General features: G+C 66.6%; 1 protein-coding gene across 3 annotated transcripts in view; it reads right to left on the minus strand.

The window, feature by feature from the left end:
• Window positions 1-1237: 1237 nt before the first annotated feature.
• CAMK2B (calcium/calmodulin dependent protein kinase II beta) overlaps window positions 1238-26155 on the minus strand; it is a 47451-nt gene continuing 22533 nt past the window's right edge. The window contains exons 6-21 of one of the 3 annotated variants that reach the window (XM_036327145.1): window positions 21457-21529; window positions 18834-18936; window positions 18671-18754; window positions 18151-18245; window positions 17944-18066; window positions 17571-17654; window positions 17124-17166; window positions 16359-16433; window positions 12042-12079; window positions 11859-11930; window positions 10792-10836; window positions 9545-9593; window positions 3600-3675; window positions 3393-3487; window positions 3012-3246; window positions 1238-2845 (exon numbers count right to left, since the gene is read on the minus strand). In XM_036327145.1, the coding sequence (XP_036183038.1) occupies window positions 3014-3246; window positions 3393-3487; window positions 3600-3675; window positions 9545-9593; window positions 10792-10836; window positions 11859-11930; window positions 12042-12079; window positions 16359-16433; window positions 17124-17166; window positions 17571-17654; window positions 17944-18066; window positions 18151-18245; window positions 18671-18754; window positions 18834-18936; window positions 21457-21529 (1288 nt within the window). In that variant the 3' untranslated portion in view covers window positions 1238-2845; window positions 3012-3013. Of the gene's footprint in view, window positions 2846-3011; window positions 3247-3392; window positions 3488-3599; window positions 3676-9544; window positions 9594-10791; window positions 10837-11858; window positions 11931-12041; window positions 12083-16358; window positions 16434-17123; window positions 17167-17570; window positions 17655-17943; window positions 18067-18150; window positions 18246-18670; window positions 18755-18833; window positions 18937-21456; window positions 21530-26155 lie in introns of all 3 variants that reach the window. The other 2 variants (XM_036327148.1, XM_036327146.1) reach the window with 2 other exon arrangements.

Consider the following 26155-nt stretch of genomic DNA (forward strand, 5'->3'; position numbering starts at 1 on the left):
ACACCGGTCTGGCTCTGTCCTACATTCTCCACCCTCTCAGGTCCCTGCGTGCTGCCAGGGGGAGCCCATGGCACCGAGACACTGATGCCAAGGGCCTCCTGGCCTGGGCCTGGCAAAGTGTCTGCCCCGGGGCGGAGCAGGAGGAGGTGGCCAAGGTGGTCCCTGGGGTCCCTGCATTCTCAGTCTCGGGCTCACGGGGCACTGAGGTCTAGGGTGGTTTTGAAGTCCCTGTTTCTGTCCCAGGAAAGCATGTGGCACAGGCACAGGCAGGCAGCAGCAGGGCCTGGGGTCGGGGGTGAGGGAGGCCACTGCCTCCACGTGAGGGCATCGGGGAGGGGGCCCGAGGGCGGGCCATGTGCTCTGATGGCCTTAGGAGCCGGTGGTCAGTCAGGTCAGCAGCCATGTGGTCAGTACTAACAGCCTCAGAGGCCGGGGTGGTCATTCCCGAGGGAGGCCCAACAGACTTCGTGTCCTGGCTGCAAGGATGCACTGGGTGACATCCTCCCCCTGAGGGTCAGGTCCGGGCACAGAGGGTGGGCAGAGCCCAAGCACAGGAAAGGCCTGGGGGTGTCTCGGGGTGTCATGCTGGGGCCGCTGCGGAGGGAGCCTGCTGGGGAGCGCCGGGCCCTGCCACCCCAGTCCTTCCTCCCGCCCTCTGTCTGGACACCTTAGGCTCAGCACCTGGCAGCCCTGTCCCCTGATCCTGCTGGGAGCTCTGGCCATGTGGACCTTGAGAAGCCTGCCTGGTCCCTGCTGTCCTCGCCTGCTGTTTCATCTTTGCCTCCAGCAGCCACCACTGTGCATGGGTGACATGGGTGTCTGAACTGTGCAGGCCTGTGTGCTGTCCGCACAACCCAGGGTGTGGGCTCCCGTGAGCAGGCGGGTGGCCATGGACACCACATGCCCCAGCCCCTGTGGCCGGCAGTCAGCAAACCACGCAGGTGGGGTGGCTGATGAAGGGAACGACTCGGTAGGTCAGTGCAGCCCAGCCCTGCAGCTCCTCCCACCCCAGACACCACTGGGGTGACTAGAGAGGTTGGGATGTGGGGGGGGTCAGGTATTGAAGCTGTGACTTGCGGCTGCACAGAGGGACCCCAGGCGGGTCGTCAACCCTGACAGGCTCAGGAAGGTCTGGACTCAGCCTCTACAGCCAGGCCCAGCGGGGGCCCCACGGAAGGGTCTGGGTGAGGGGTGGTGGGGTCCCAGCAGAAAGCACCGAGCTGCACATGAAGCAGTTTGTCCTGTTTGCCTTTTATTTGCAGTTTCCCGAGACAGAACAAAATAATTTTTTGTACACTTACAAGGCTCAGAAAGAAAAGACAACAAAACTCAGCAAAAAGAGGAGGGAAGCCGGCCAGCACCGCGGCCGCCGGCCCCTGCAGGGCGGGCCAGCGAGGCCACACCATGACATCAAGCTGGGAGAGCGGGTGTGGCATGCAAAAGAACTATCCCCCAGAAAAAAATCCCCAAATTAACCCAGACAGGCAGTCCCATGGAGAGGAGGAGGAGCGGGAGGAGGCCCCAGGAGGCGAGAGTGGCCAGGCACGCGCTGCAGGAGGCAAGCCCTGCCACTCACTGCCCGTGCCCGTGGGGCAGGCAGATGTTTACCATGTCCACGGGTGGGGACAGCTGCTCGAGCACAGCTGTGGGTGGGCAGATGAGTGTCCACTCTGAGTGGCAAGGACAGTCTCCTGTTTCCCATCCTATGCTCCTCCCTTGGGTTGATTTTGGGGGGAGATAAAAAAATCTTTGTTCAAAACAATGTGAATTGAAGAGTGCCTGGTACTGGAGCAGGAGGATCCCAGATCTCTGTGACCAGGCCGATTGGACCTGCCCCCACCCCTGGCTGCTCTCGGCCGCCATCTGACCACGAGGCCATCCCTGAGCCTCCCCGAAGTAAGCCCAGCCCCTCCTCCCACTCAGGGTCCCCGTCACACTGCAGCCCCCTGAAGCCTGGCAAGTGGCTGGCTTGCCCTGACCCCGGAGCACACTGCCTTGGGCGCAGACCCCTGCAGTGGCCTGGAGCCCAGGGAGCCCCCGCCCCCTCTGGCCCCTCCTTCCTGCATCAGGACCACTCCCTGAGCCCTGGGCCCTCCAGCCCACGTCCCCCTGTATCGGAGGAATGCCCCATGGACAGGAGGGAGGCCAGCCCATAGGTCCCCTCCCCACAGGGCTGCTGCCAAGGGTAGCCGCCCCCCGAGTCTGAAGCTAGCTGCACCCATCTGTACTTCCTGCCCCTGGCAGGGGGGCAGAGCCGAGACAGCCAGGGCCCTCAGAGCTTCTCACAGGCATCCTCCCCGGGGATGGGCCTGGCCGCTGCACTGCCCGTCCACGCTGGGGCATCGGGGCGCTGGCACGGGAGGAGCCCACACCCACCTTGGGGGAGGGTAGAGGAAGGGAAAAGAAGCAGAGGGAACAGCTGCGCTCAGGCCGTGGCCTGCAGCCCCCCAGACGACACCTGACACGACCCCCCGCCAGCAGGGTGGGGGTGGGCCCCATCGAACAAACACGTGAGGGCGATCGGCCTGCCCGGTGGACAAGTGCCCGCCCGGCTGCAGGCCTGGAGCAGACAGACAAGTGGAGCTCAGTGCAGAGTGGCCGGCAGGCTCCAGCCCCGCCAGTGCAGTCATTTTACAGCGTTTTCCTTTGTTTAGGTTTTTTCCCTATTTCATCCTTTTTTTTTCTTTTTTGTGGTGGTTGCTGTCATCTTGTTTTTAAAAAGAAACCACTCTGGTCTTGGTTTTCTGCAGACACAGGCACCAGGGGAGGAAGAGGCAGACACAAACATGCGACAGGCAGGCCGTGAGCTGAGGGCGGCTCGGCGCCAAACACGATCCGTCGGGCTCTGCAACGGGGAGGGCAGAGGGTCAGCTCCGCGTGCGCCCGGTCTGCACCCCAGGTCTGCGGCGTGTGGCTGCGTGCGCCCAGGTCTCATGCGGGCACCGCGGCTCCATCCAACCCCATCCAACCCCAGGCTCCGCCCATCGCCCGGGCCCGCCCCCGCGGCTCACCCTCACTGCAGCGGGGCCACGGGCGCTCCTGAGCAGTGGAAGTGCACGTTCTGCCACTTGCCCTCGCGCCGGTGCCACACGCGCGTCTCCTCGGACTGGCTGGTGCGGGGCCGGCCTTGGCCGTCGATGTACTGCGTGAGGCGGATGTAGGCGATGCAGGCTGCGTCCTCCCCGATGACGTGCACGTGCGGGTTCAGGATGGTCGTGTGGATCGGCTTGCTGTTTTTGGCGAGCACTGTGGACAGGGTGGGAATTAGCGCTGCGGCCGCCTCTCACCGGCACTGCCCGCTCCCTCCTGGGCCGGGTCCCTGGCTGCGTGGCCTGGGCAGGGTGGGGGCTTCCCTGGGCTCCCGCGCCACCCCCACTGGTGCCCTCACTCACAGTTCTCGAAGTAGAACCTGTGGAAGTCCATCCCTTCGACCAGGTTGCCCAAAGCTTCAGGCTCAAACGAGGTCAGGCCTGGGTCGCAGATTTTCCTGGGGGGCAGACCCAGGTGAGGAGGGCCCCCTCTGCACCCACCCAGGGTGTCCAGCCCTTTCTTCAGGGGACCCCCAGGCTGCCCAAGGAGCCACACAGGCCCCGACTCACGCGTAGGCCTCGAAGTCCCCGCTGTTGACAGCCTCGATGAGCTGCTCCGTGATCTTGATGATCTCCTGCTTCCGCGCTGCAGGGAGAGGCCCAGTGACCCACGGCCACCGCCCGCCCCACCTCTCCCCTCCCCTCCAGGGGACAGAAGCCCTGTGCCCAAACTGTCCCGCCCAGACCGTTCTCTCCAAGGCCAGCACGGCTCCCACAAGTCCAACAAGTTTCTACCTCGTCTGCCATCAATAAAACGTTTCTGAGTAACAGAATTCCACCCCCAGCACAAAACGTCTGGGAAACGCTGAGTGGCATGGGACCCACCACAACCACCACAGCCCTGGGCCCTCTGCAGCCCTGATCTGCCTTCCTGCTCCACCCACAAGGTCCTTCCCAAATCCCAGGGCCGTGGTCGGCAAACTCATTAGTCAACAGAGCCAGATATCAACAGGACAACGACTGAAATTTCTTTTGAGAACCACATTTTTTAAGCTTAAACTATATCGGTAGGTACATTGTTATTAACTTAATGAGGGTCCTCCTGAGCTGGCCTTTGCCAAAAACGTCCTCAATCTGATTGCGGTACGTTCGCTGAGGTCGACTCCTTCCACTGCTCCCGTCCACACTCGCCTTGTGTACTTGTTTCAGAGACGAGTGTGGATGGGAGAGGTGGAAGGGGTCGACCGCAGTGAACGTACCTCAAAACAATGTACCTCCCCCGTGCCGCCTATCCCGTCACCCTCCTGTCACCCGGCCAACCGACTGACACCCCCCACTTCTTCTAATGCCACTTCTTCAAAATAGACTCGCCCAGGCCAAAAACTGACTTCTGCGCATGGGCCAGGAAGTTTCAATCGCACTGTACGTGCGCGCCCGCACGTGGTATTTTGTGGAAGAGCCACACTCAAGGGGCCAAAGAGCTGCATGTGGCCCGCGAGCCACGGTTTGCCGACCACTGCTCCAGGGGACTAGGAAGGGCCGGCAAGCACAGCAGGGAGAAGACTGGGGGCTCGGGGAGGCCTCTGCCCAAAGGCCAGGCAGCTCAGAGAGCAGAGTGCATGAGCCTTCCCCCCTCCCCCGGGAAGGCAGCCAACCAGGTGTTGGCCTGCACCTCCTCTGGTCTCTACCGGCTTGCAGTCTTGGGCCCAGGTGCCAGCCAGCATACCACTCGTCCATCCCGCGCTCTCCACCATCCTCCAGGCTCCCGCCTACTTGGCCTCGGCCTCAGCAGGCCTGGCCCCAGGGTGGTTGCCCGAGGCCCTTTGTCTCTAAGTACATTTATTTTTGTGCAAAATATTTTCAACACATGGAAGAAGCAGAGAGCCCACGTGTCTGACACCGGAGGGGTTGGGTGCACCATGTGCGTGTCAGGTGGGAGTGTGTGCCTGTCTGCATGCATGTGCGCCGGCCTGCAAGCATGCGTAGGCTCCCGTCTTGAAAAGGCCCCTCTGGGCCACCGCACTTCTGCTTCTGTGCTGCTTTCCTTTCCTGCCCCTTGTCTGACCAGCAGGTTTGGCCCCGGAGGCTGGCCTCTAGGAGGGCTGCGGCTCCAGCTCCCCAGGTCCCAGGTCTCCGTGCAGGCCGCGTGGCTGTCCCACCTCTCCGCCTTCTGCCTGGGCGAGTCCCAGTGCTGAGCATCACCTTCGTGGAGGCCGTTTCCAGCTTCAGGCTCCCCTGTCTGCACCCCATCGTCCCCCCAGACCCTCCCCATGAGACCTGGCCACTTCCTTCCCACAGCTGCCAGCTCTGCCTCATGCTGTCCGGGCCCCTTGCTCAGGGTGCGTCCAGCCCCTGCCCGGACCCTCCACCTCCCACCGACCTGGTCATCTCCCTTCTCAGACAGCGGAGCTGCCCCGCCCACGAGCCCTGGCCACAGTCCCCCAGTGGAGCCGAGGGACCTTTTCCTGCTGGTTCCCCTGCACTTTGAGGTCACAGTCACCGGCTATTGTAAGTGACCCTAGCCGTCCACTAGGGGCGAAGTACTGAGTGTTTTTAAACATATTGTAATTTAAAATGGGAGTTGGTGTAGAGAAAGTATTAAGTTAGACAGGACATTCCTGAGCTCACAGCATAAATCTGTGGACACAAACCAGCTCAGGGGGGCCACTGCTCCCACCCTGGCCAGGGGCCCAGGGCACCCCGGTGACTCCTTGCTGGCACCAAGCCCTGTGCCTTGGCGTCTGCCGGGGCCCCAGCCATCCAGGCAGACAGCTGCAGGATCAGGATGGTGTATAATCCTGATTATGGAGATGCAGCCTGGCCAGCGAGCACGACCCCATTACACACCGAGACAGCTGGTGGCATGCACTCGAGAGAGGAGGGCCCACGGCGCCCGCTCCTCTCTCCCCGTCCCCCAGGACACCCCTGTGCCTGGGCCTCCGTGCTGGGCATCCCCAAGCTGGAGACTGGACGCCTGGGGTTGGCTCACCTGCTCAGACCCATGGAGAGCAGACCTCAGCCCCAGACAGTCCTTCCCCAAGCTGCCCCACCCCGTCCTGTCACCTGGGGACCCTCCCATCCACACTCATACACACTCAAGTTGCTGGGGTGCCAGGAACTCAGGTGGGGCACATCCAGGAGCAAGACTCACCCTGTTCCCTGAGGGAGGCTGGCTGGGAGGCCCCTGCCCTCGGCACCCCAATGCCCCACCCTCAGGCCAATCCACCTCTGCTGGCTCCAGAACCCATCCCCTGGCATTTAGTCCTGCTCACGGCCCCTCTGTGGTCCCCACGACCCTTAGTCAAGCTCAAGTCAGACCCCTAAACAGGCAGAGCCATGCTGCAGCCCCACACAGGCCTGTCCCCAGAGCCTGCCAGGCTGCTGCGCTGGCCCCACGGGAAGGGTTGCAGCCGGGGCTGGTCCATGCAGGTGGTCCCCTGGGAGCATCCCTGCAGGTCTCTAAGCCTCGGGCACCGGTCCAGGGTCTGGGACATGGAGCCTCTGAACTCAGACGAGACGCTGCACCCCCAGAGTCCCGTGTGCCTACCAGATTCACCCCATCCCACCACTAGCCGAGTGGTGCCACCCCCCCTCCCCCGCTTGCTCCAACCCCTCAGGCACATCGGACACCCAGTGGCCCCCACTCAGGCCCTGGCCCCTTGAGCCAAGCACAGAGCCCTCTCGGCAGAGCCGTCCACAGGGCCTTGGCCAGCAGGCCACAGACCGCCAGCCCTCCCCCACAGCTCAGCCAGTTCCCCCCGCCCTGCCTCAGCCTCCCCCCACTTGGCCCACAGGGTGGGCAGGGGCCGCACTCACCCAGCCACTCCCCCGCCATGCCTGGCCCCTGGCCCCGCTGCCTCTCCTCTGAGCCCGGAGCCTCCCCACGGGTGGGGGTGGCTGCAGCCCAGGGTGTCATCCATCCCTGTAAGTGATACTGGCGGGCAGTCGGAAGACGGGCCAGCAGCTCGCTCCTCCCTCCCGGGGGGCAGCCGGCTGAGGCCTCTGCTGCCGCGTTCCTGCCCGCCCTGCAGGGCCAGGCCTCCCCTCGCCACGGAGCCCCCCATGGTGCTGCCCTCAGCCCTGGACCCAGCGGGAGGGACCCAGCCGGAGGGACGCCAGATGCACGCCCGGGCGCCCCTGTAGCCGCTGGCCCCTCTGCTCCAGGAGCCTCGCTGCCTGCAGGCCCCGTTCACTCTGGACCGTCTGCAGGTGCTTAGGAGACGCGTGTTCATGCCCCGTCTCTAGCCACGAACTCCGGTTGCCCCGGCCACTTCTGAGCCCCCAGCTGCCTGTCCCAGAGCGGGGGTGGGGGGTTGAGGACCCACACTGCGGCCTGGGTCTCCACAGGACAGAGCCTGGGGGACAGCGCAGGGCCCCTCGAGATGTTACTTACTTGGGGCAGGTGGGGGGCCTGGGAGAGCCGGAGACGGGCAGTATGGGGGGCCTGGGAGAGCCAGAGACAGGCAGGATGGGGAGCTCTGAGCTTCTGGGGTCCCTGAGCCCCTCCTCACTGTGTTCAGGAGGTCAGAGATTCTGGGGGCTGAGGTGGAACAGAACAGATGTGAACACGAGGGGGGGGGGCGTGCAAGAGAGGAAACCTGAGGGCTGACAGCCAAGCAGAGGGGGTCATGGGGGGTGGAGGATGAAAAGGGGGTCATGAGGGACATGCAGGGGATGGAGGGGTTGTGGGGGAAATAGGGGACATTGGGAGTCATGGGAGGATGGAAGGGTCATGGCAGGTGTGGGGGGGAAGCTGCTTGGAGCAGAGGTGCCAGCCTGGGGGGCACCTGGCCCAGGACAATGTGACAGGATGGAGGGTGAGGATGTGCCGGGACCCGCCAGCCGTGGGGAGGACACGGGGCAGAGGCAGGCCCTCTGCTCCTTTAGCCGCAGGCCTGCCAACCGTCAAGGGCTCCCTGGGTGCTGCCTGGGGCTCGGGGGGGGGGGGGGGGGCTGTGAAGGCAGCGTGACTGCGGAGGCCACGCAGATGGCCTGGGGGAGGCGAGGGGACAGGCCCGTGGCCTCAGAGGCTGCCAGGCTGGTGCTGGGCAGCGGCGAGCGTGTGGGGGCGCTGGCTGCAGCGTGAGCAGGGGTGCCTGGCCACTCGGCCATGCCTGGCGGGGTGCAGAGCCATGTCACTTACATGGGTGGGCAGGGGGCCCTCGGCTTCCACGGTCCCTGAGCCCCTCCGGCTGGAGCTCAGGACGCCAGAGGCCCTGGGGGCTGGCAGACGGGGTGGACGTGAGGAGGGGACAGGGAGCCCTGCCTCCCGCCTGGGCCTGTCTCAGGGAGGAGCCCCCTGAGGTACAAGTGAGGCCTGAGCCAGTGGAGACAACTCACACGGGGGCTCAGCTGCCCGTGGCTCTCAGGGTCCCCTGGAGAGGGCTGCAGGCCCTTTGAGGAGGCCCCACAGCCACAGGGCCGGCTACTTGCATGGGCCAGGCAGGGGGCCAATGGGAGCCGGACAGGGCAGGGCAGGGGGCCCTCGGCCTCACAGGCCAGAGCCCTCCTCACCGAGCTCAGGAAGTCGGGGCCCGGGGGCTGGTGGACAGACAGACGTGACCAGGAGGCAGGCAGGGAGGGGGTTGCAGAAAGAAAGTGCAGAAAAGAGAGGAGGTGGGAGTGAAGCTGGAGAACCCCAACCCAGGAGTGTCTAGAGTGGTCCCATCACAGCAGGTGTTGAGGTCCACGCAGCGGGTGGGGGCCTGCGTGTGCCCGGGCGGGGGCAGGGGCGGGGGAGGCTCGGGGCTCCTCTGTGTACAGGGCCTTCAGTGCACAGGTTGGGGTCAGATTTGGGAAGCAGCGGCCTGACCCTGCCCCCCCCCGCAAGTCCCCTCCCCCCAGCAGGCCAGGACCAGAGCCCCCACAGGCCAGATGGGGGCTGGCCTCCATGCTGCTGGCTCCAGCCTGTCTCCGTCTCCGTCAGCCACTCACAAGCCCATCTCCCTGCTCAGGCCCATGCTCCCCTCCGTGCTGGGCAGCCGCCATGGAGGGTGGGCCTGGCCTTCGCCCCCAAGCTGCAGCGTGGCCAGCAGGGGTGCCCTGGGCAGCCCCAAGGGCACTGGTGTGTGTCAGGAGGTCCACAGCCCCACGTGGGGTGTGGCCTGGGCTGGGGCCTGGGCACAGATCCCCGCCCCCACATCGAGGCCACGGAATCGCACAGAACCTGGCAAGGCCCTCGACTGCTCGTCCACTCAACTGCCAGCCAGACGGCCATGACCTTAAGGAACCTGAAGAAATTTAGCAAATTCAACTGTGAACTGGTTTCTCCTGTGAAAACTGGGCGCCTGGCCCTGGGGTGAGTTGGGGGACGGGTGGGGAGGGCGGAGGGCAGAAGCCTCCTCACTGTCAGGGTGCCCGCCTGGCAGGCGCGGCTGGAGGCCTGCACACCCGGACAGCCTGGCAGGCGGGCTGGGCCCGATCGCTGTCGCTGCACGGCCAGCCCCAGGGACGTCCGAGTCAGACCCTGACCAGGACCCGCCGCTGACGCCCCTGCCGGTGGGGAGTGCACGCACCTTTCGTGTCCTCGTCCTCTATGGTGGTGTGCGCGCTGTCCGATGAGTCCTGGGGAGACAGGGAGGCAGGGTCAGCACTCGGCTGCCCCACCCGCCAAGGGGCCTGGGGTCAGGGGCCTGGGAGGCGCCCTTGCAGGACCCAGAGATGCACAGGCAGCCGGGCTCGTGTGACCCCAGGTCCCACCGCCCACGTCCCAAGGCAACGCCATGTGCGCGGTGGGAAGACTCTGCTCAGACGGCTCAGAGCGGAGGGAGCCAGGCCTGAGAGTCCCGAGGCTCCTGGACGGGGGGCGGCACCCAGAGTGGGAGGGAACCTGGGTGGCTGGCAGAGTGTGGGGCGCCCACACCTCCTTCCCGGCCTCCTGTCTAGCCGGCCTGGTCCACCTCGCCAGTGGCCTGGGAGCCCAGATGCTGCCCTTCAGATAACAAAGCAGCTGCCACCCACCCATCACCAAGCTCCCAGGCAGCCTGCTCCCCAGAAGGGGTATCCCCACAGGGTCCCGAGGGACCCCGTCCCGCCTGGCGAACGCGGCTCCGGGCCTTGGGCCAACAGGAGGGTCTGCCTGTCAAGACCCGGGACTCACGCCACAGCCCAGAAGGCTGTCCGGGAGCCCCCTCCCTGCGCCGGGTGTGAGGACCTGCAGGCCCCAGGGCACCCTGGTCAGCCAGTGAGGCAAAGGCCATGGGCTCTGGCCCAGCCCATGGCGGGGTTGGGGGCCTCTGAGGAGCCCATGGCTGGGGGGGATCCAGCTGCAGGCCTGGGTTCGGGTTGGGGGTGCCTGTCCTGGAAACAGCTGGGGACCCGCCACCCGAGGGCCAGCCCTTCCCTGCCCTTGAGATGCGGGTGGGATGGGAGCCGATGAGGAGCGGAGAGGAGCAGAGCGGCCAGCCCGCAGGAAGCTCTGGCAGCAGGTGAAGGTGGGCGGGGTCACCGGTCTGGGCGGCCCTCCCCCCAGGCCCCGCACTCAGCCAGGGCAGTGGACAGGGTGGACGGCAGACAGGAGGTCATGAGAAGTGGCCGCTCTGCAGTCATGGAGCCTGGGTCCCTGGCCCCAGCGGGATGGGAGCGATGCCTCCAGGGCAGTGCCCGGGGCCTTCCCGGCAGGAGCAGCGGACACATGGGCTCCGTGCTGCCTCGAGATGGGTTTTGGGACACCTGCCCCCACAGGGTCAATGCCCAGCCCTTCCCCGGGGCCAGGGGTCTGCCTCCGGCCCCCACAGAAGCTCCCTGAGGGTGAGGGCAGTACCTTGATCCCGTCCACAGGGTTATGAATGACGGTGGTTTGAGGTTCCTACAGAGGAAGGAAGGAGGGAGTGAGAGGAGGGGCCGCTGGCACCCAGCAGAGCCGAGGAGCAGGGGGACAGGCAGCGATGGAGGGGGCCAGGGGGAGCAGCTGCGAGGGGGAGGGGCAGCGATGAGGCAGACGTGAGGCCCGGGCCGTGAGGATGCAGAGCTTGGCCAGGGGGGTGGGCGGGGGGAGAGGCTGTAGGGCCGGCTGCGGAGGGGCTGGCGTGGGGCCTGGGCTGGAAGACGGCGTGGGATGCAGGGGCGGGGGGGTGGAGGAGCCCAGGACGGGCTGGCTGTGAGGCCGCATGGGGCTTCCTCTGCTGGGCCTGGACGCCCACATGTCCTGGTCGGCCCTGAGCAAACCCAGCCTTCCCGGGGCGTCAGGTGGGCTCTTGTACCCGGCTGCCCTGAGCCTCCTGCCTCCTGAGCATCACTGAGAACAGGTGGACCAGCAACCCCACCTCTATGGCCACAACCCGACCACCAGCTGTGGTGTCTCCTGGACAGGACCCCCCACCCCAGGTGAGGCCTAGAGCCCAGGATCCCCCCCAGCAGGGGGTCCCCATGTTCGCCAGCACCTCCCCTCCCTCCGGGCAGCCACAGGCCAGCAGGGCCCGTCCCACATCTGCCCAGGGTCTCTGCCTCCCTGCAGATCACGGTGGGCACAGAGACCAGCCCACCCCGCCCAGGGAGGCTGTGCGTGGTACCTGCTGCCACCGTCTCCCTAGAGCCTGCGCTGGGCAGCACCTGAGCCTGGTGTCGTGGCCCCTGGTCCCCTGTGGGCCTCTCACCACGGACCCACCAGTGAGGCAGGAGTTCGCCTGTCTGGCTGCTGAGCGGGGCTCTTGACATAGCCTCACCCCTCACCCCTCACCCCTCACCCCACCCCCAAGGAGCAGCGGGGGTGGGGGGGCCGTGTCATCCGTCAGACCGGCCGGAGCTGGGCCCCCACTGCCGACCAGGCCTCCTGAGGGGTGGCCGCCTCAGGCCCGGGTCCGGGCAGGAAGGGGGCTGCGGGCCCAGTACCAGGGTGGCTGGAGGGAGCGTCCCCTTGGGGCTGGTGGCGGCGGCGCTGTTCTTGGTGCTGTTGGTCGGGGTCTGCAGCAGAGACAGAGGGGGCGTCAGGGGGAGAACGAGGGCCTCCCTCAGGTGCCTGGGGAGCCGGGAGCGGGGAGCCGGGAGCCGTGAGCCAAGAGCCGCGAGCCTCACCTTCACGCCGTCGGCCTTCTTGGTGAGCATGCTCTTGGCTGCTGCGTGGGGAGGAAAAGGCACCGTGAGGGGCCGCCCTCTGCAGCCCCCGCATGCGTGACCTCGGGGTCCACCAGGTGCCGGGCTCCCCAAGAGTGAGGCAGGGGTGGCTGCCCGGGGGCCGCGATGTCTCCCCCAATGGGGGACCCTGGCTGCGGGGGGCAGGCCGTCTGTGGGGAGGCAGGCGGGTGCCCAGGTGAGGTCACAGGATGGGCGCCAGGCTGTGTGGCGGACATCCCTCCTCACTGCATGTTGGCAGCTGGTGGGGCTGCAGCTGGCTGCCCACAGGTGGGGCCTGTCCCCACCCCAGGTATCCCTCTGCCCGGCCTCTGGGCCCCCGCGGCCGCAGCCCGAGGCACCTCTCCTTTGGGGCCTCGTCCTGGCCTTGCCCGGCAGCTGGAGCTGCCACCTCTGTGCCCACCTACCCGGGCTCCCGGGCTCCCAGTGAGGTCAGTAGGATGACATGCGTGGGAGAGGGTCAAAGGCCACCTGTACCCCAGGCTGCCCCCGCCCCTCCGACGCCCAGGCCTGGCCGCTTCCCCGCCCCCAGGCCCCGCGGAGGTCAGGGCAACCTGGGCCTCCCCGCTGCCCTCCACAGAGGCCCATTTTAACGACAGAACTGCAGAGAAGGAAGTCAGCTTACCTCGCACAAAGGTGAGGGGAGGGGAGGGCGTGAGGGGGAGAGAGAAAACAGGTTTTTGTCAGTTCAGGCAGAGTCAGCCCGCCCAGGACCACAGTGTGCCCTGCCCCCTGCCCCCACCAGTCAAGCAGTGCCCAGCAGGCCGGCGGGTGTGGTTAGAGAAGCAGGGAGGGTCCCTCACCCGGGCCTGGGCGGCCCCGCAGGCTGGCCAGCTCTGAAGGGTTGCCTGTCGCAGGGACTGGGACAGGGATGGGTCGGGACGGGGTGGGGGGGGCACAGAGGCCTGGGAGCAGCCACCTGCTGGGAGCCGAGACAGGCACTTAGACCCAGAGAGTGTGGGTCCCCTGCTGGCAGCATTAGCACCCCCCGGACCCCCAGGCCCTCTGAGGCAGAAACTTGGGGGTATCTGCTCAGCAAGCCCTCTGCGGGGGACCCGATACTGCTCAGTTGGGAAAGGGGTCAGGACCAGTGCAGTGGCCAGCGGGCACCAGGACCTCCTGGCTGCCCTCGGGCTCTGCGTGGGGACAGGGGTCAGAGGCCCTCAGGCTCTCCGAGCAGCTGCACTGGACATGGCTTCCTGCTCCCCAGGGTCTGTCCCTCCTCTCACAAGCTCCCCTCTGAGCCCGGCCCGCGTGGCTCAGTGGTGAGCATTGACCTATGAACCAGGAGTCACAGTTCGATTCCTGGTCAGGGCACATGCCTGGGTTGTGGGCTCCATCTCCAGTGTGGAGCGTGCAGGAAGCAGCTGATCAATGATTCTCTCATCGCTGATGTTTCTCTCCCTTCCTCTCTCTAAAAGCAATTAATATCTATACATATATGTTTCTTTTTTTTTTGGTTAATCCTCGTCCAAGGAAATTTTCCCATTGATTTCTAGAGCGAGTACAAGAGAGAGGGAAAGACAGAGAGAAACACTGATGTGAGAGAAATACATCGATTGGTTGCCTCCTGCATGCGCCCGGACCAGGGCCCAGACTGGGAAGGAGCCTGCAACTGAGGTACGTGCCCTTGACCAGAATCGAACCCATGACCCTTTGGTCCGCAGGCCGACACTCTATCCCAGTGATGGCGAACCTTCTGAGCTCGGCGTGCCAGCATTTTGAAAAACCCTCACTTAACTCTGGTGCCGTGTCACATATAGAAAGGTTTTGATATTTGCAACCAGAGTAAAACAAAGATTTATATTTTTGATATTTATTTTATATATTTAAATGCCATTTAACAAAGAAAAATCAACCAAAAAAATGAGTTCGCGTGTCACCTCTGACACGTGTGTCATAGGTTCGCCATCACTGCTCTAACCACTGAGCAAACCGGCCAGGGCGTATATATACATATATATTTTTTAAAGCTTCCCTCCCAGCATCCTCAGGGCAGAGTTGAACCAGCAGCCTGCCTCTTCTTGGCCTCCCTCTGTGAGAAGCGCTGTCTGCTGGGTCCCAGGGAGTGAAGGACCCCAGACCGTCCTTCCCTCGGCCCCCCCACCCCCCAGGCCCTCCAAGGGCCGGGCCAGGGCAGCCGGACTCAGGACGCTGACAGACACCCTGGCGGCCCTGCCCTCAGGCATCCGAGGACCAGAAATTCCTGGGGCCGCGTGGAAACCTCCCTCAGCGACGGAGGCCCAGACAGCCCTGCAGGCACAGCGTGGGTCCCCCCAGCAGGCTCGTCCCGAGGAGCACAGCCCTCGCCTCCCGTCACCTCGCCTCTGCTCCGGGACAAGGGAGCCCCACTCCCCTCAAGGGAAGTGGTCTGAGGTGGCGCCAGGGCTCCCTGTCCGGCTGGCTGACCAGCTGGGCCTGCAGGAGAGGCATCAGCCGTCTCAGAGGCACTTGCCCTGGGGCGGAGCACGCTGACCCCACTCTCCGATTTGAGATGGGGGCGGGGCACCAGCCTGGGCCCCGGCTTTCCCGGCTTTCCCGGGCTCTGAGTCAGGCAGCGCAGCCTGTGCTGCTCCCGGCAGAGACGGAGTCGGTTCTGCCCAGTCTTCCCTGAGGGCAGCTCGCGGCCCTGGGTCAGGCCCAGGCAGAGGGTCCCCTTCAGTCCCTGATTCTGTGAAACCCCTCGGGACGCAGCGGCGAGCGCCCGGCCTGGGGTTTACCCAGTTCCCCTCCAGCCCCTGTGCCAGCCCGTCTCCTAGCAACGCTGTCCCAAGCGACTCTGAACCCCGCTGAGTCCCGTCTACACCAGCAAAGGCCCGGGAAGCTCATGCGTGGTTACCCGGCAGCAGCCAAGGGCCTGAGCACACGCACCCCAGGCCCTGGGAGAGACGAACCACCCGCCACCGCCCGCAGCTGCCCAGTCCCGCCCAAGGCCATGCGGGACCCAACCGGGGCTCTGACGAACGGCAACGTCTCTACAAAGACACCCAGACTTCCGCGGGCTGAGGGTGCCGTCACCCACGGAGAAGCCAGGCCTCGGAACTGAGACACCCCCACCCCCACCCCCACCGCGTCTGCCGGGGTCGGTGAGGCCAGGGAGGGCCCTCGGTCCACAGGCCAGTCCGGTCACGGGGCAGCCATGCTGGTCCCCCCACATGCACTGACCTCCCCCCGACAGTGGCCCCCAGTGCCCAGGATGGAGCCCCCATGCACGCGGCTCATGCAGGAGGCGGCGTTGTGGGCGAGCAGGTAGGGCAGCTCCAGCGCCCGCCTCACTCCTGTGCCGGTCAGCAGGGCTGCACCGGGAGCCTCTGGCCTCAGGTTCCCTGCTCCCTAACCGCCTGCCCAGGTGCTTCAGAAGGACCCAGAGAATGAAGCACTGGACAGCCCTTTGGGGCCCCTGCGTGTCCCCCTGAGGCTGGCCCCGCCCCGGTGCCCAGAGGAGGCAGCTGGAATGCTGGGTCCTCTTTCAGGGAGCTGGGGCTGCCCAGGCTGTGGATCGGAGCAGAGCAGGGTGGGTGAGCAGGAGGGAAAGGGCCTGGGCCTGGGAGGGGCCCTCAGCGGTGGCCCTGCCCTCAGCGGGCACCTCCCGCAGCTGGTGCTGGGCTGTGGGCCCATGAGGAGGACGAGGTCGGCAGCCCTCAGGGTCTGGCCAAGGCCACAGGTGGGCGGGAGCAGACCTGGGTCTCCTGGGAGCAGGTTGGCAGAACCAGTGTCTCCCCTCACGGTTGGGGACGAGGGGAGAGGGCCCTTGTAGAAAGAAGCAGGAGGCCTTCAAAGTCGTTCTCGGGGCGGCTCGGGCCCCCCCGGGGCTCACAGGGCCGACTTGGCACAGACCCCCTGCAGCATGTGAGCAGTGGAGCCAGTGTATGTGCGTGTGGGGTGTGGGAGGGGCGGGGGGAGAGGGGCACAAGGCCAGGGGACAGATGGCCGTAGGCTCTTGGGGCGGCGTCTCTGCCTCTGGACCGCCTTCTGAGGACCCCCCATCAGCACCCAGACCCCCTGTGGGTCAGGGTCTCTCTGAATGAGGATGGACAAGGGGGACGGAGCTTCCGAAGCAAAGAGCTCTGGCCAAAGGGGTCTCCCGACCCCCAGACTCAGGGACCAGGGCTGGGGGTTCAGGCAAATGCACGTGGGCACGGCTGAGGGGCCTAAGGCGCGGGGCTGTGGGGTGCGTGGCGGGAGCGGGGCTCCCTGCCCGGGGGCTGCGTGCAGCCAGGGGAGCTCCATGCGGCTGCGGACGCGGGTCCAAGCGTCTACCTTGTTCCACCAGCCCCATGGTGGCGCCGGAGGCCGCGGTGGACATTGTGGCCGGAGCGGTGGTCTGTCTGCCCACTGTGAGCACCGGGTTAGAAGGGGTGGGCGGCAGACGGGGCGAGGTGAGGGAGAGAAGAGACAAAGGAAGCAGAGAAGGTTAGAGTCTGGCTGGGGCGCGGGGTTCCAGGGCCCCTCACAGGAGGACGACAGGTAGAGACTGACATTTGGAGCAGGCGCCTCCCTCCTTAGGGACCCACGGGCGTCTCGGGGGACAGGGCGCCCCGTCAGGGCTGATGGGAGGGGGCCGCCCGCAGCACGGCCACAGCAAGGTCACGGGAGGGTGCCGGGTGCAGACAGACAGTGAGGACGGACCACAGACGCCGCACACACAAGCCACAGGACGGGTGAGGCTGTCCCTGGTGGGCCTGCCGAGCCCTTGGCCTCGGGTCCCGGCCCCCCCACCCCCAGCGGCCGCACGCCCTGCCCCACCACCTCCGCGACCTGGGCCGGCCACAAGCACGCCCGCAGCTGCTGAGGCCGCCTGCTCTCGCCACACAAGATGGTGCTCAGATTCAGCACAACGACAGGCCACAGAGGCGCTGACCTACGGACGCCCGGACAGACACAGAGCTGGGGTGTCGGGTGGGGACACAGACCCAAACGCGGGGCAGCTGGGGGCCAGCCACCGTGCCTGGGAGGCCTCGGGGCAGCAGGGGGCGGGAAGGGCGGGGCTGGGGGTCACGGAGCTGCCGGAGGAGGCTGTCTCACCTGAGAAGTTCCGGGTGGCCAGCATGGTGGTGAGGATGGCGCCCTGGGGAGAGACATGGGCTGGGGCCGGGCATCTGCTGGCCAGGAGCCCCAGGCCTCAGCCCACAGGTGTCCGGCAGGATTCACCAGCTGCAGACCTGCCCACAGCCTCAAAAGGGCCCCAGGACTCCAGGGCCCCTCGGGGGGGCCTCTCCCCGACAGGCACAGCCCCGTGTGCTGGGCCACCCGGGGTACCCCTGCCTGCAGCAGCCTGTGGTGGGGCCGGGCCGTCTCCCTCCTGTCCCCGCCAGGAAGCTGGGGACGCCCTCACACCCAGAGCCCTCGGGGCGAGAGGCTTGGGCGGGGCCCGCGGGCACCTGGGTGTGGTTGCCAGGGTAGCAGGGGCCACACCGGGCCTTGCAGCCTCCCCCCTCCCAGCACAGGGCCCTCGAGGGGCAGGCGCCTCACCTTGAGCTTCCTCCGCGCGTTGAACTTCTTCAGGCACTCCACCGTCTCCTGCCTGTGCATCATGGAGGCCACTGTGGAGCGTTGCTGTGGGGACAGGGGCGGGGGCTCAGGGGGGGAAGGGGCTCAGGGGGGCAGGGGGCTCAGGGGGACTCGGGGGATGGGGGATCAGGGGATGGGGGATCAGGGGACGGGGGGACTCGGGGTAGGGGGCTCAGGGGGGCAGGGGGCTCAGGGGGGCAGGGGGCTCAGGGGGGCAGGGGGTTCAGGGGTAAGGGGGCTCCTGGGGGACTCAGGGGACGGGGGCTCAGGGCAGCCGGGCACAGGGACAGGACCAAGGTCCGCCCACCCCGGAGGCCGAGGGTGCGGGACTTACGCAGACCCACGGGTGCTTCAGCGCCTCGTGCGCGGTGATGCGCTTGGCGGGGTTGATGGTCAGCATCTGGTTGATGAGGTTTTTGGCTTCGGGTGTGACTGTGTCCCACTCGGGGGAGGGGAACTGTAGGAGCAAACGGTGCTCAGGGGGGTCGGGGGCCCCCCAGCAAGGGCCGGGCTCTCCGAGGGCGGGGTGGGGGGCACTCACGTCGTAGGCGCCGGCCTTGATCTGCTGGTACAGCTTGTGCTGGTCCTCGTCCCAGAAGGGCGGGTAGCCCACCAGCAGGATGTACAGGATGACCCCTGGAGCCGAGGGCAGGCTCAGCGCGGCCACGCCAGCCCACCCGCGCCCGGGGCCCAGTGCCAGGAGGTGTGAGTGTGTGGCCGGCAGGGGTGGGCCCTCAGCCAGTTCCCAGCCCCGGCTAAGGGGGTCCTGCCTGAAGCCAGGCAGCCCCAGGGAGGCACCGGGGTCCTGGGCTCCCCACTGGCAGCCCAGCCGTGTCGTTTTAGAGACCCTCACAGCCCCTCAGCTCACCCCCATCACAGGGCGGTCTGCACGCCCCCCCGAGCCCATGATCACTGGCACAGGGGGTCTGAGCAGCAGCTGGGGCCCCAGGTCCAGTCTGGGCGGGAGGGGTTCCAGCTGGGGCAGCCCCCGGGGGCTCTCGTCTGCTGCCCCCACTACTCCCATCTGCCCGCTCCCCCCGCCAGCCCACTCCCGGCCTCACCACATGCCCAGATGTCCACCGGTTTGCCGTAAGCCTCCTTGCGCAGGACCTCCGGGGACAGGTAGCCCGGTGTGCCCGCGAACCCTAGCGGGAAGGGAGGGGGTGTGAGGGCCTGGGGCAGCTGAGCCCTCCCTGCCCCCCGGCCAGCCCAGCAGGCACTTACCAAACCATGCCTGCTGGTCCCCCTGCACCTCGATGGCTAGGCCGAAGTCTGCCAGCTTCACGGCCGCCCCCTTGCACTTGCTGGCCAGGAGCAGGTTCTCGGGCTGCAGGGATCCCCAAGGGGACAGAGGGACAGAGGGTGCAGATGGGCGGGCAGGCCTGACCGCTGTGGGTGTCTCCCGGCACTGCTGACACCTGTGGGCCCTGGGCCTGCACCCACAGCCCTGGCGCAGGGACAAGAGCCTCACAGGGACAGGCTGGTTCCGAGTGCAGCTGGGATCCCGAGACCCAGGACGGGAACTGGGGCGCTGGACCAGAGCAAGTGCACCCGCAAGCCCTGGCAGGGGCACCATCGCCGAGGGGCTCCTCCCGCCCCGGGTCTGGCTGCTGGGAGACATGGGGGGTGCCTGCTGGGGCTCGGGCACTTGCTGCAGGACGGTGACCCCCAAGTGCAGAGGGATGACCACGGCCCCGAGGCCGGGCAGTGCAGGACGCCGCCCACCACGCGCATGGCTCCCAGGTGGGCAAGGCCGGCCTCCCGCTCAGGAAACAGCACCCTTGCTCAGCGGAGGGGCTGCGGAGCCAGGCGGCTGCTGCCCTCTGACCGGGACCTCGGCCCGACCCCAGGGGGGGGCCCTTCCCACCCGTTTCCCTCTCCCACCTCCCGCCGTGGTCAGCGCTCAGAGCTCCTGGCTGCTGGACGGCTCGCCCCCGACTGCCGGGCGCCCTCCCCACAGCCAGCCCACTGAGACCACACGGCCACGGGGACGAGGAACGGGCTCTGTGGACAGTGGCTCCCCCGGGCCATCGACCCTCCGTCCACCGGGAGGTCGTGGTGGAGGTCGTCCCGGCCTGCCGTGAGCGAGGCCTGCCCAGGGCTTCCGAGCGCCTGGAACCCACCTGGACGTGAGTGGGGCCACCCTCAGGAGAGCCTGGTCTCGGTCACAGGCCCGGAGCCCAGCCCCCGAACCTTCCGTCCCCTTGATTCTGAAAGACCCTGAAACTGCTGCCCTCGGAGCCTCTGGGACCTGCTCCCACAATGTCCTGTTCGGCGCAGATGAGCTCAAGCTCCTCACAGGCTTGGACGCTCCCGTCACACACGTCAGTGCCACCAAGAAAGGCCACCGCCACCCCAGGTTGGCGGCTCTACCTGTGACCTGAGGTGTTCGTGTCGAGCGTGCCCGGCCCCCACAGCCAGCGAGTCAGGCAGGGGACCCCACCGCTGGGCACCCGCGTCAGGAGGTCTGTGGCGGAGGCTGGAGCTGAATCTTAGGGTCACAGCCCCCCCAGGAATGAGGACACTCCCTCCACTGCTGGTCCCGCTCCCCTGCCTCCCCGCAGCCCCGAATGGTGAAAACGCTCTGCTGACCCCATGCAGGCTCCTGCCGTGGCCAGAGCAGCCCACAGCACGACCAGGGAGGGGCCCAGCCAGGTCCCACGGGGAGCTACCGCCACCTGCCTTCCCCTTTCCAGAGAGGGTTCTGTGTGCGCCCCCCTGCCCCGCCCCCCACCTCCATATTCTGCCTGGGCCCCACCGCCCCACCCCCCACCGCCCCACCCCCCACCGTTGGCTATGAATGCTGGGGTCCAGGAAGGAGGCGGGACTCCTACTCTTAGAGGCCCCCAGTGAGGCCCTTCAGAGGAGACAGTGACGGGGGTGGGGCAGGTGCACCAAGCAGACACGTGGGAGGACAGGGACCCTGGGGCATGCACAGAGGGAGCCGGGCACAGGTCTGTCCCAGAGCACCCCACAGACACACACGTGCGCACACGCACATTCAGGGCCAGCTCCAAGGGAAGGCTGCCTCACGCCACCAGGGGGCCTCTCAGCAGAAATGACAGCCCAGGGCCCCCAGCCCAGAGAAAGCTGGGGTCAAAGAACAGAGGGGCAGGGGGAAGGAGGGGGTGCGGAGGGGGAGGGAGGGTGACCCCTCTGGAAGGGTCTGGGGCACTTGGCCCAGGGCTGAGCTGAGGCCATAGGGCGTCAGGGACAAGGCTGGACGTTGGCAGAGACCCCGGGGCTGGCACCTCACCCTCTGCTCCTGTGGCGTCAGCCCCACAGGCAGCACCTCCTGTGTCCCACCGGCCGGGTCTGCATCTCAGTCCAGCCCAGAGAGTGAGCCCGAGGGGACCTGTGCTCATGGTCTGATTTTTTTTTAATTTTATTGATTTTTTACAGAGAGGAAGGGAGAGGGATAGAGAGTTAGAAACATCGATGAGAGAGAAACATCGGTCAGCTGCTTCCTGCACACTCCCTACCAGGGATGTGCCCGCAACCAAGGTACATGCCCTTGACCAGAATCGAACCTGGGACCCTTGAGTCCGCAGGCCAACGCTCTATCCACTGAGCCAAACCGGTCAGGGCTCATGGTCTCATTTTTGACAACCATCCCCTCAGCCCGGAGCCTGGAGGTGTTATGAGGGCTGTGTGCAGACACCCCATGCGCGCGCGCACACACACACACACACACACACACGGTCACACACACGCACACGTCTCACACGCATAACCACGCACCTTCATGCACGTACAGGTCTGTGCTCACAGGGGCCCTCAGGCCTCTGGTCCAGGACATGCAGGTACAGATAGGCCCTGGTGCGAAGTGCGGGCGGCGGGGACTCACCTTGAGGTCCCTGTGCACGACCCCCATCTGGTGGCAGTGGAGGACGGCCTCCAGGATCTGCTGGATGCAGTGGCTGCGGCAGAAGCACGTGCATTAGTGCAGGGCCTGCAGGGCGCGGGGAGGGGGGGGGGGCTGGACGCTGGGGTGAGGCCCCCGCCTGGCGGGGCCCAGGAGGCAGGGAATCAAGGCACCGTCTGCCTCACAGAGCAGAGCCGAGAGCCGAGAGCCAGGAGGGGCCTGGGGTGCTCCCCTCGCCCCAGGTCAGTGCAGGTTTGGCAGGCCCTGTGCCCCCCCCATGCCAGGCCCCTCCCAGGCTCATGCCGGCCAAGCCTGACCCTGAGCTGGGCCCTCTGGGAGGGAGGCCACGGTGGAGGCCACACCCTGCAACACAGCCTGGGGGGAACCCAGGCAGGAAAGGGCAGAGGTGAAAGGGCAGAGGTGAAAGGGCAAAGAGAGAGAGGGAGTGGGCAGTGCTGATGCTGCAGCTCTCAGTCACTCCTGGGCCAGAGCAGGTGCCACTCATCCCAGTAAATTAGACCCCCCCCACTACCACCCCAACTCAGCTCTGGGCATCGGGCCAGACGCTCTCTGGGGACCGGCAGGCACCACCCAGGCCCTGCAGGCTCCCTCCAGGTCAGGCTGCCCAGCGCCGCCCGCTGTGTTCAGTGTCCCTGCGTAAGACCCGCCCCCCAAGAGTCCAGCAGCCCCCAGGGCGAGGCACTGGCCCTCAGGGTCCCCCCACCCCGGGTCTCCCTCACAGCCCCTCCAAATGGGGGGAAGGAGGGCAGGCAGACCCCCCAAGACCCCTCCTGCCACTGCTGGGCCCTGTGGAGTGACCGAGGGTCAGCTCGGGGCTGGGCTTTGTTTTCTAATGACCAAGGAGGCCAAGCAGTGGGGGCCAGCCCTCTCCTCCAAAAGCTGTGGCCACACCTAGGTACCACCAGCCACTGCACGGAGTCCCCCATGGAGTCCCCCCACCCCCAAGCACCTCAGCGATGCCCTTGGTGGAAGTTGTGGGTCAGAGCAGCCAGGCCGAGACCTGCGGGAGGCAGCCCCCACCCCACTGGGCCCCAGGCTCTCCCTCCTGCCCATGCCCCTCCTACAACACCCTCATCTGCCTGGCACAGCCCTGTCTGTATCCCCAGCCCCTGTCCAGCAGCACCCACCCCGCTGACCTGTCACTGCAGGCCCCCCAGGGCTGACCCAGCCCACGCTGGCCCGGACCTCCTTCCCGGGGGAGCAGCGCTCAGTGAGGCCTGAGGAGCTCTGAGCTCAGGACGGGCTGCGGGGAGGAGGCCGAGGCCCCACAAAGCCCCCAGGATGTGCCAAGGAGGACGGGGCACGGGCTCTCCCAGTCCCCAGGGCCCTCGCTCACAGACCCAGTGCTCCTTCACCCCACACGGCAGCACCCGCACCGGCCGGGTGACCCCCGCTGACCAGCCTTGCCCTGCTCTGCTGCTGCCAGACCCTGGCTCTGCCCCGGGTGGGGGTATCTGCGTGCCCCGCTGTCCTGAGGAGCCCGACCTTCCTGCTGGGACCAGAGGCCTCACTGCCCAGCCTCTGTGCCTCCAGCGCTGTCCAGGCCCCGCGGGGACCTTCAGCCCTGACCTGCCCGCAGCTGCAAATGGGTCTCTGCTTTGGGCAAATGGACGAGTGTCTTCACGCCAGAGGCCCCGCCCTCCAGGACGCCTGTGGCATCTCCGTGCCGGGCATCCTCGTCCTCGAAGATCCCACGGTGCCTGGATTCCCTGCCTCCTGTGGCCCCGCCAGGCGGGGGCCTCACCACGCTGTCCCCACGCCGTCCTGGGCGACTGGTCCTGTGGGCATCGGGCGGCATCCAGCCGCTGACTGAGGCCGCGGTAACTGTCGGACCCGTTCTCTCTTGTCCTCAGCCTTGCAGGTGTTCCCCAAAAGTCTGAAGGGCCCACGCTGCCTGCACAGCTGCCCTCGGGGTAGCGTGGATGTGGGCTTCGCCCTGCCCCCCTCCGGGTTCCCTCCTGGGGCTTGGGCTCCCGCTGAGCAGGCACTGCGTCTGCACTCTCCCAGCACCAAGGACTGGCCGGTGCCGCCGACATCCAGGCCTGCATGCTGCCGTCCACCGTCCTGCAGGCCCCGCTCGGTGCACCCGGCCCCCTGGGCAGGTAGGACCCAGACTTCCCTGGCTTCACCCCAGGCTCCCAAGGGCTGGACAGAACACGGTGCCCCGTGCCCACGGGCAGTGCTGAGCCGTCTCGGGCTGGCTCTTCCCAGCGTCTCCCCAACGTGCGAGTCCTGTCTGCGGCCTGTGGGTGCCCAGGACATCCCCGGCCTGGGGAGCAGCCCATCCCGACAGCCAAGTCCGGGGACTTCTGGGGACGGCTCCCGGGACCCTCTCACCTTGCTCTCGCCCTGGACTGACCGCCAAGCTGAGACCACGGCCGGGAACATGAGGCCGCCTGGCCATGGCCTGCCACGGGGTCCTGCCTTCTTCCCGGCTCGTGCACAGGCCCCTCTTCCTCGTGGGCCCTTTGTCATGTTCCGAGCACCACACGAGGGCGCCCATCGGACATAGGCCCTGGGGGGGTCACAGGTCAGGGAAGGCCTGCCCGGTCTGGCTGGGGCTCCTGCCTCAGCACAACCCCAGGGGACACGCAGCCCTCCCAGGACGGGCTTCTCCCCATGATGCGCGAGGTGACTTTCGTGACTTTCAAAATTGTTCCCAAGAGGCGTCCCAGACGCTGGCCAGGTCCCAGGCGTGTCCTCACGGTTCTGGGTTCCTCTCCACGCCAGCAGCCGGCATCCAACGGCCCCTCCCCATCTCACGAGCCATCTTGCTTTTTAGGGTTTTAAAACTGGGCTGTAAACACTTTGAACGCTGTTTCCCAGGTGTGATAAGAGACGCTTGGCTTCCTCCTCCGAAATGAAGAATCCCGCCTCCTCGGTGGGAAGAGGTCACAGAACCGCTCCCTCGGGGCCTCCCTCCCCCAGGGGCCCCCCCGGGGCCCACACGAGGGCGCCCATCGGACATAGGCCCTGGGGGGGTCACAGGTCAGGGAAGGCCTGCCCGGTCTGGCTGGGGCTCCTGCCTCAGCACAACCCCAGGGGACACGCAGCCCTCCCAGGACGGGCTTCTCCCCACGATGCGCGAGGTGACCCCCAGACTCCATCCTGACCCAAAGCACCAACACAACAAACACCGGTCTCCCCTGGGGCCCAGGACCCCTGGAAAGAGGCACAGAGGGTTTCCCCACGGGATGGCTAGGAGCACCCCTCCTCCTGGTCACCCTCCTCCCGGTCTGCCTCTGAGAGGAAATTGGGCATCGCGGGGGGGGGGGGGGGGGGGCCCAGCACAGAGCCCCCTCCCCCGGGCCAGTTCCAAGGGACCCCAAGGCGTTCCCAGGAGTGAAGGGGTGAGGCCTGGAGGGAGGGGCAGGTGAGCAAAGGGAGGTGATTGGCTTGTGGGGCAGGTCAGAATGTGGGCGGGGCCCTGTGGGCACCAGGGAAGAGGCAGGGGGGTGGTCCTGTGGGTGTGGTTGGAGGTGGGGGTGGGGTGGGCATGGCGTGTGGGGGTGGTCGGTCAGCAGCATGCCCAGGGCGTGGTCAGGGTGTGGTCCACACAGCGCTCCAGGAGGTCCCTGTGAGCAGCTAGGGAGGGTCCAAGGGCCCCAGGCCCAGAGCCGGGCTAGGGCTGTGGGCCATGCCCCTTCCTACACCAAGGAAAGGTGCCAGGCCCCGGTGGTGCCCAGTGGTGGGCACTGAGGATCCAGGAGCTGGGCTAGAGGGTCCAGGGCGGGAAATGACAGTGAGGGCAGCAGCTGTTCCCAGCAGCCAGGGGCACCCTCCTCCTCCAGTGAGTTCAGTCCAGATGGCCCTGGCCCCTCTCCTGGCCTGGCCTGCACCTGTGCCTCCCAGCAGGCAGGCGGGCACCCACCCTGGGCATGCCTGCTGGAGCCTGGCAGAGCAGGAGGCGGAGGCTGTGCCCCTTCTCTTTCCTACTAAGTAGGAGATGAAGTGCCTTCCTCCTCCCAGGCTGCCTGCGAATGGAGCTCCTCCTCGAGGAGCCTAGGAAGTCAGCCAGCGCCGGCCCGCACCGGCCCGGCGCCCCCTCCCCCGCCGGGGCGCCACCAGGACCTACTCACACCTTCTCACAGGCACACAGGCCCCTCAACAGGCAAGGTGGCCTTTGGGTGCAGGAGCAAGTCACAGAAAGCTACTTTAAAAAAACAATCTGCATTTTCCTTGATTAGAAAAGTAATGCATATTCATTAAAGTTTTAAAATAGACAAAGAAGATTAAAAATGGAAAAGCATCCGTAATTCCACTCCCTAGAGGGGGCCACGGTCAGCCTTTCTTCCTTTTTAAATGCACGTCTCCTTGGCCAGGAGGGCAAGGTGGGGAGTGACCGCCCTCAGCTGAGAACCCGTCAGGAGTGACCTCCCGTCTCCGGTCAGGGTGGCATCTGGCCCGCAGGCGGGGACGCAGCAGCCCCCCCGCCCCCCGTGGCCTATCCTGCAGGACGTGCCCTGCACCCCCAGCAGCCACACTGCAGAGGGCACCTCTGGGGCCACAGTCCCTCGTCCCCTGTGAGGCTGACCCGCCTGGAGGTCTGCGCTCTCCACCCCCACGCAGGGACCTGGCTTCCTGCCCCGCACCCCACAGGGGTTCCAGGGAGGACGTCTGGGGGCAGGGGGCCCTCTGGCCTGAAGGGTGGCCCCGGAGG

This window comes from Myotis myotis, unplaced genomic scaffold (genome assembly GCF_014108235.1).
Source record: "Myotis myotis isolate mMyoMyo1 unplaced genomic scaffold, mMyoMyo1.p scaffold_m19_p_11, whole genome shotgun sequence".
NCBI lineage: Eukaryota > Metazoa > Chordata > Mammalia > Chiroptera > Vespertilionidae > Myotis > Myotis myotis.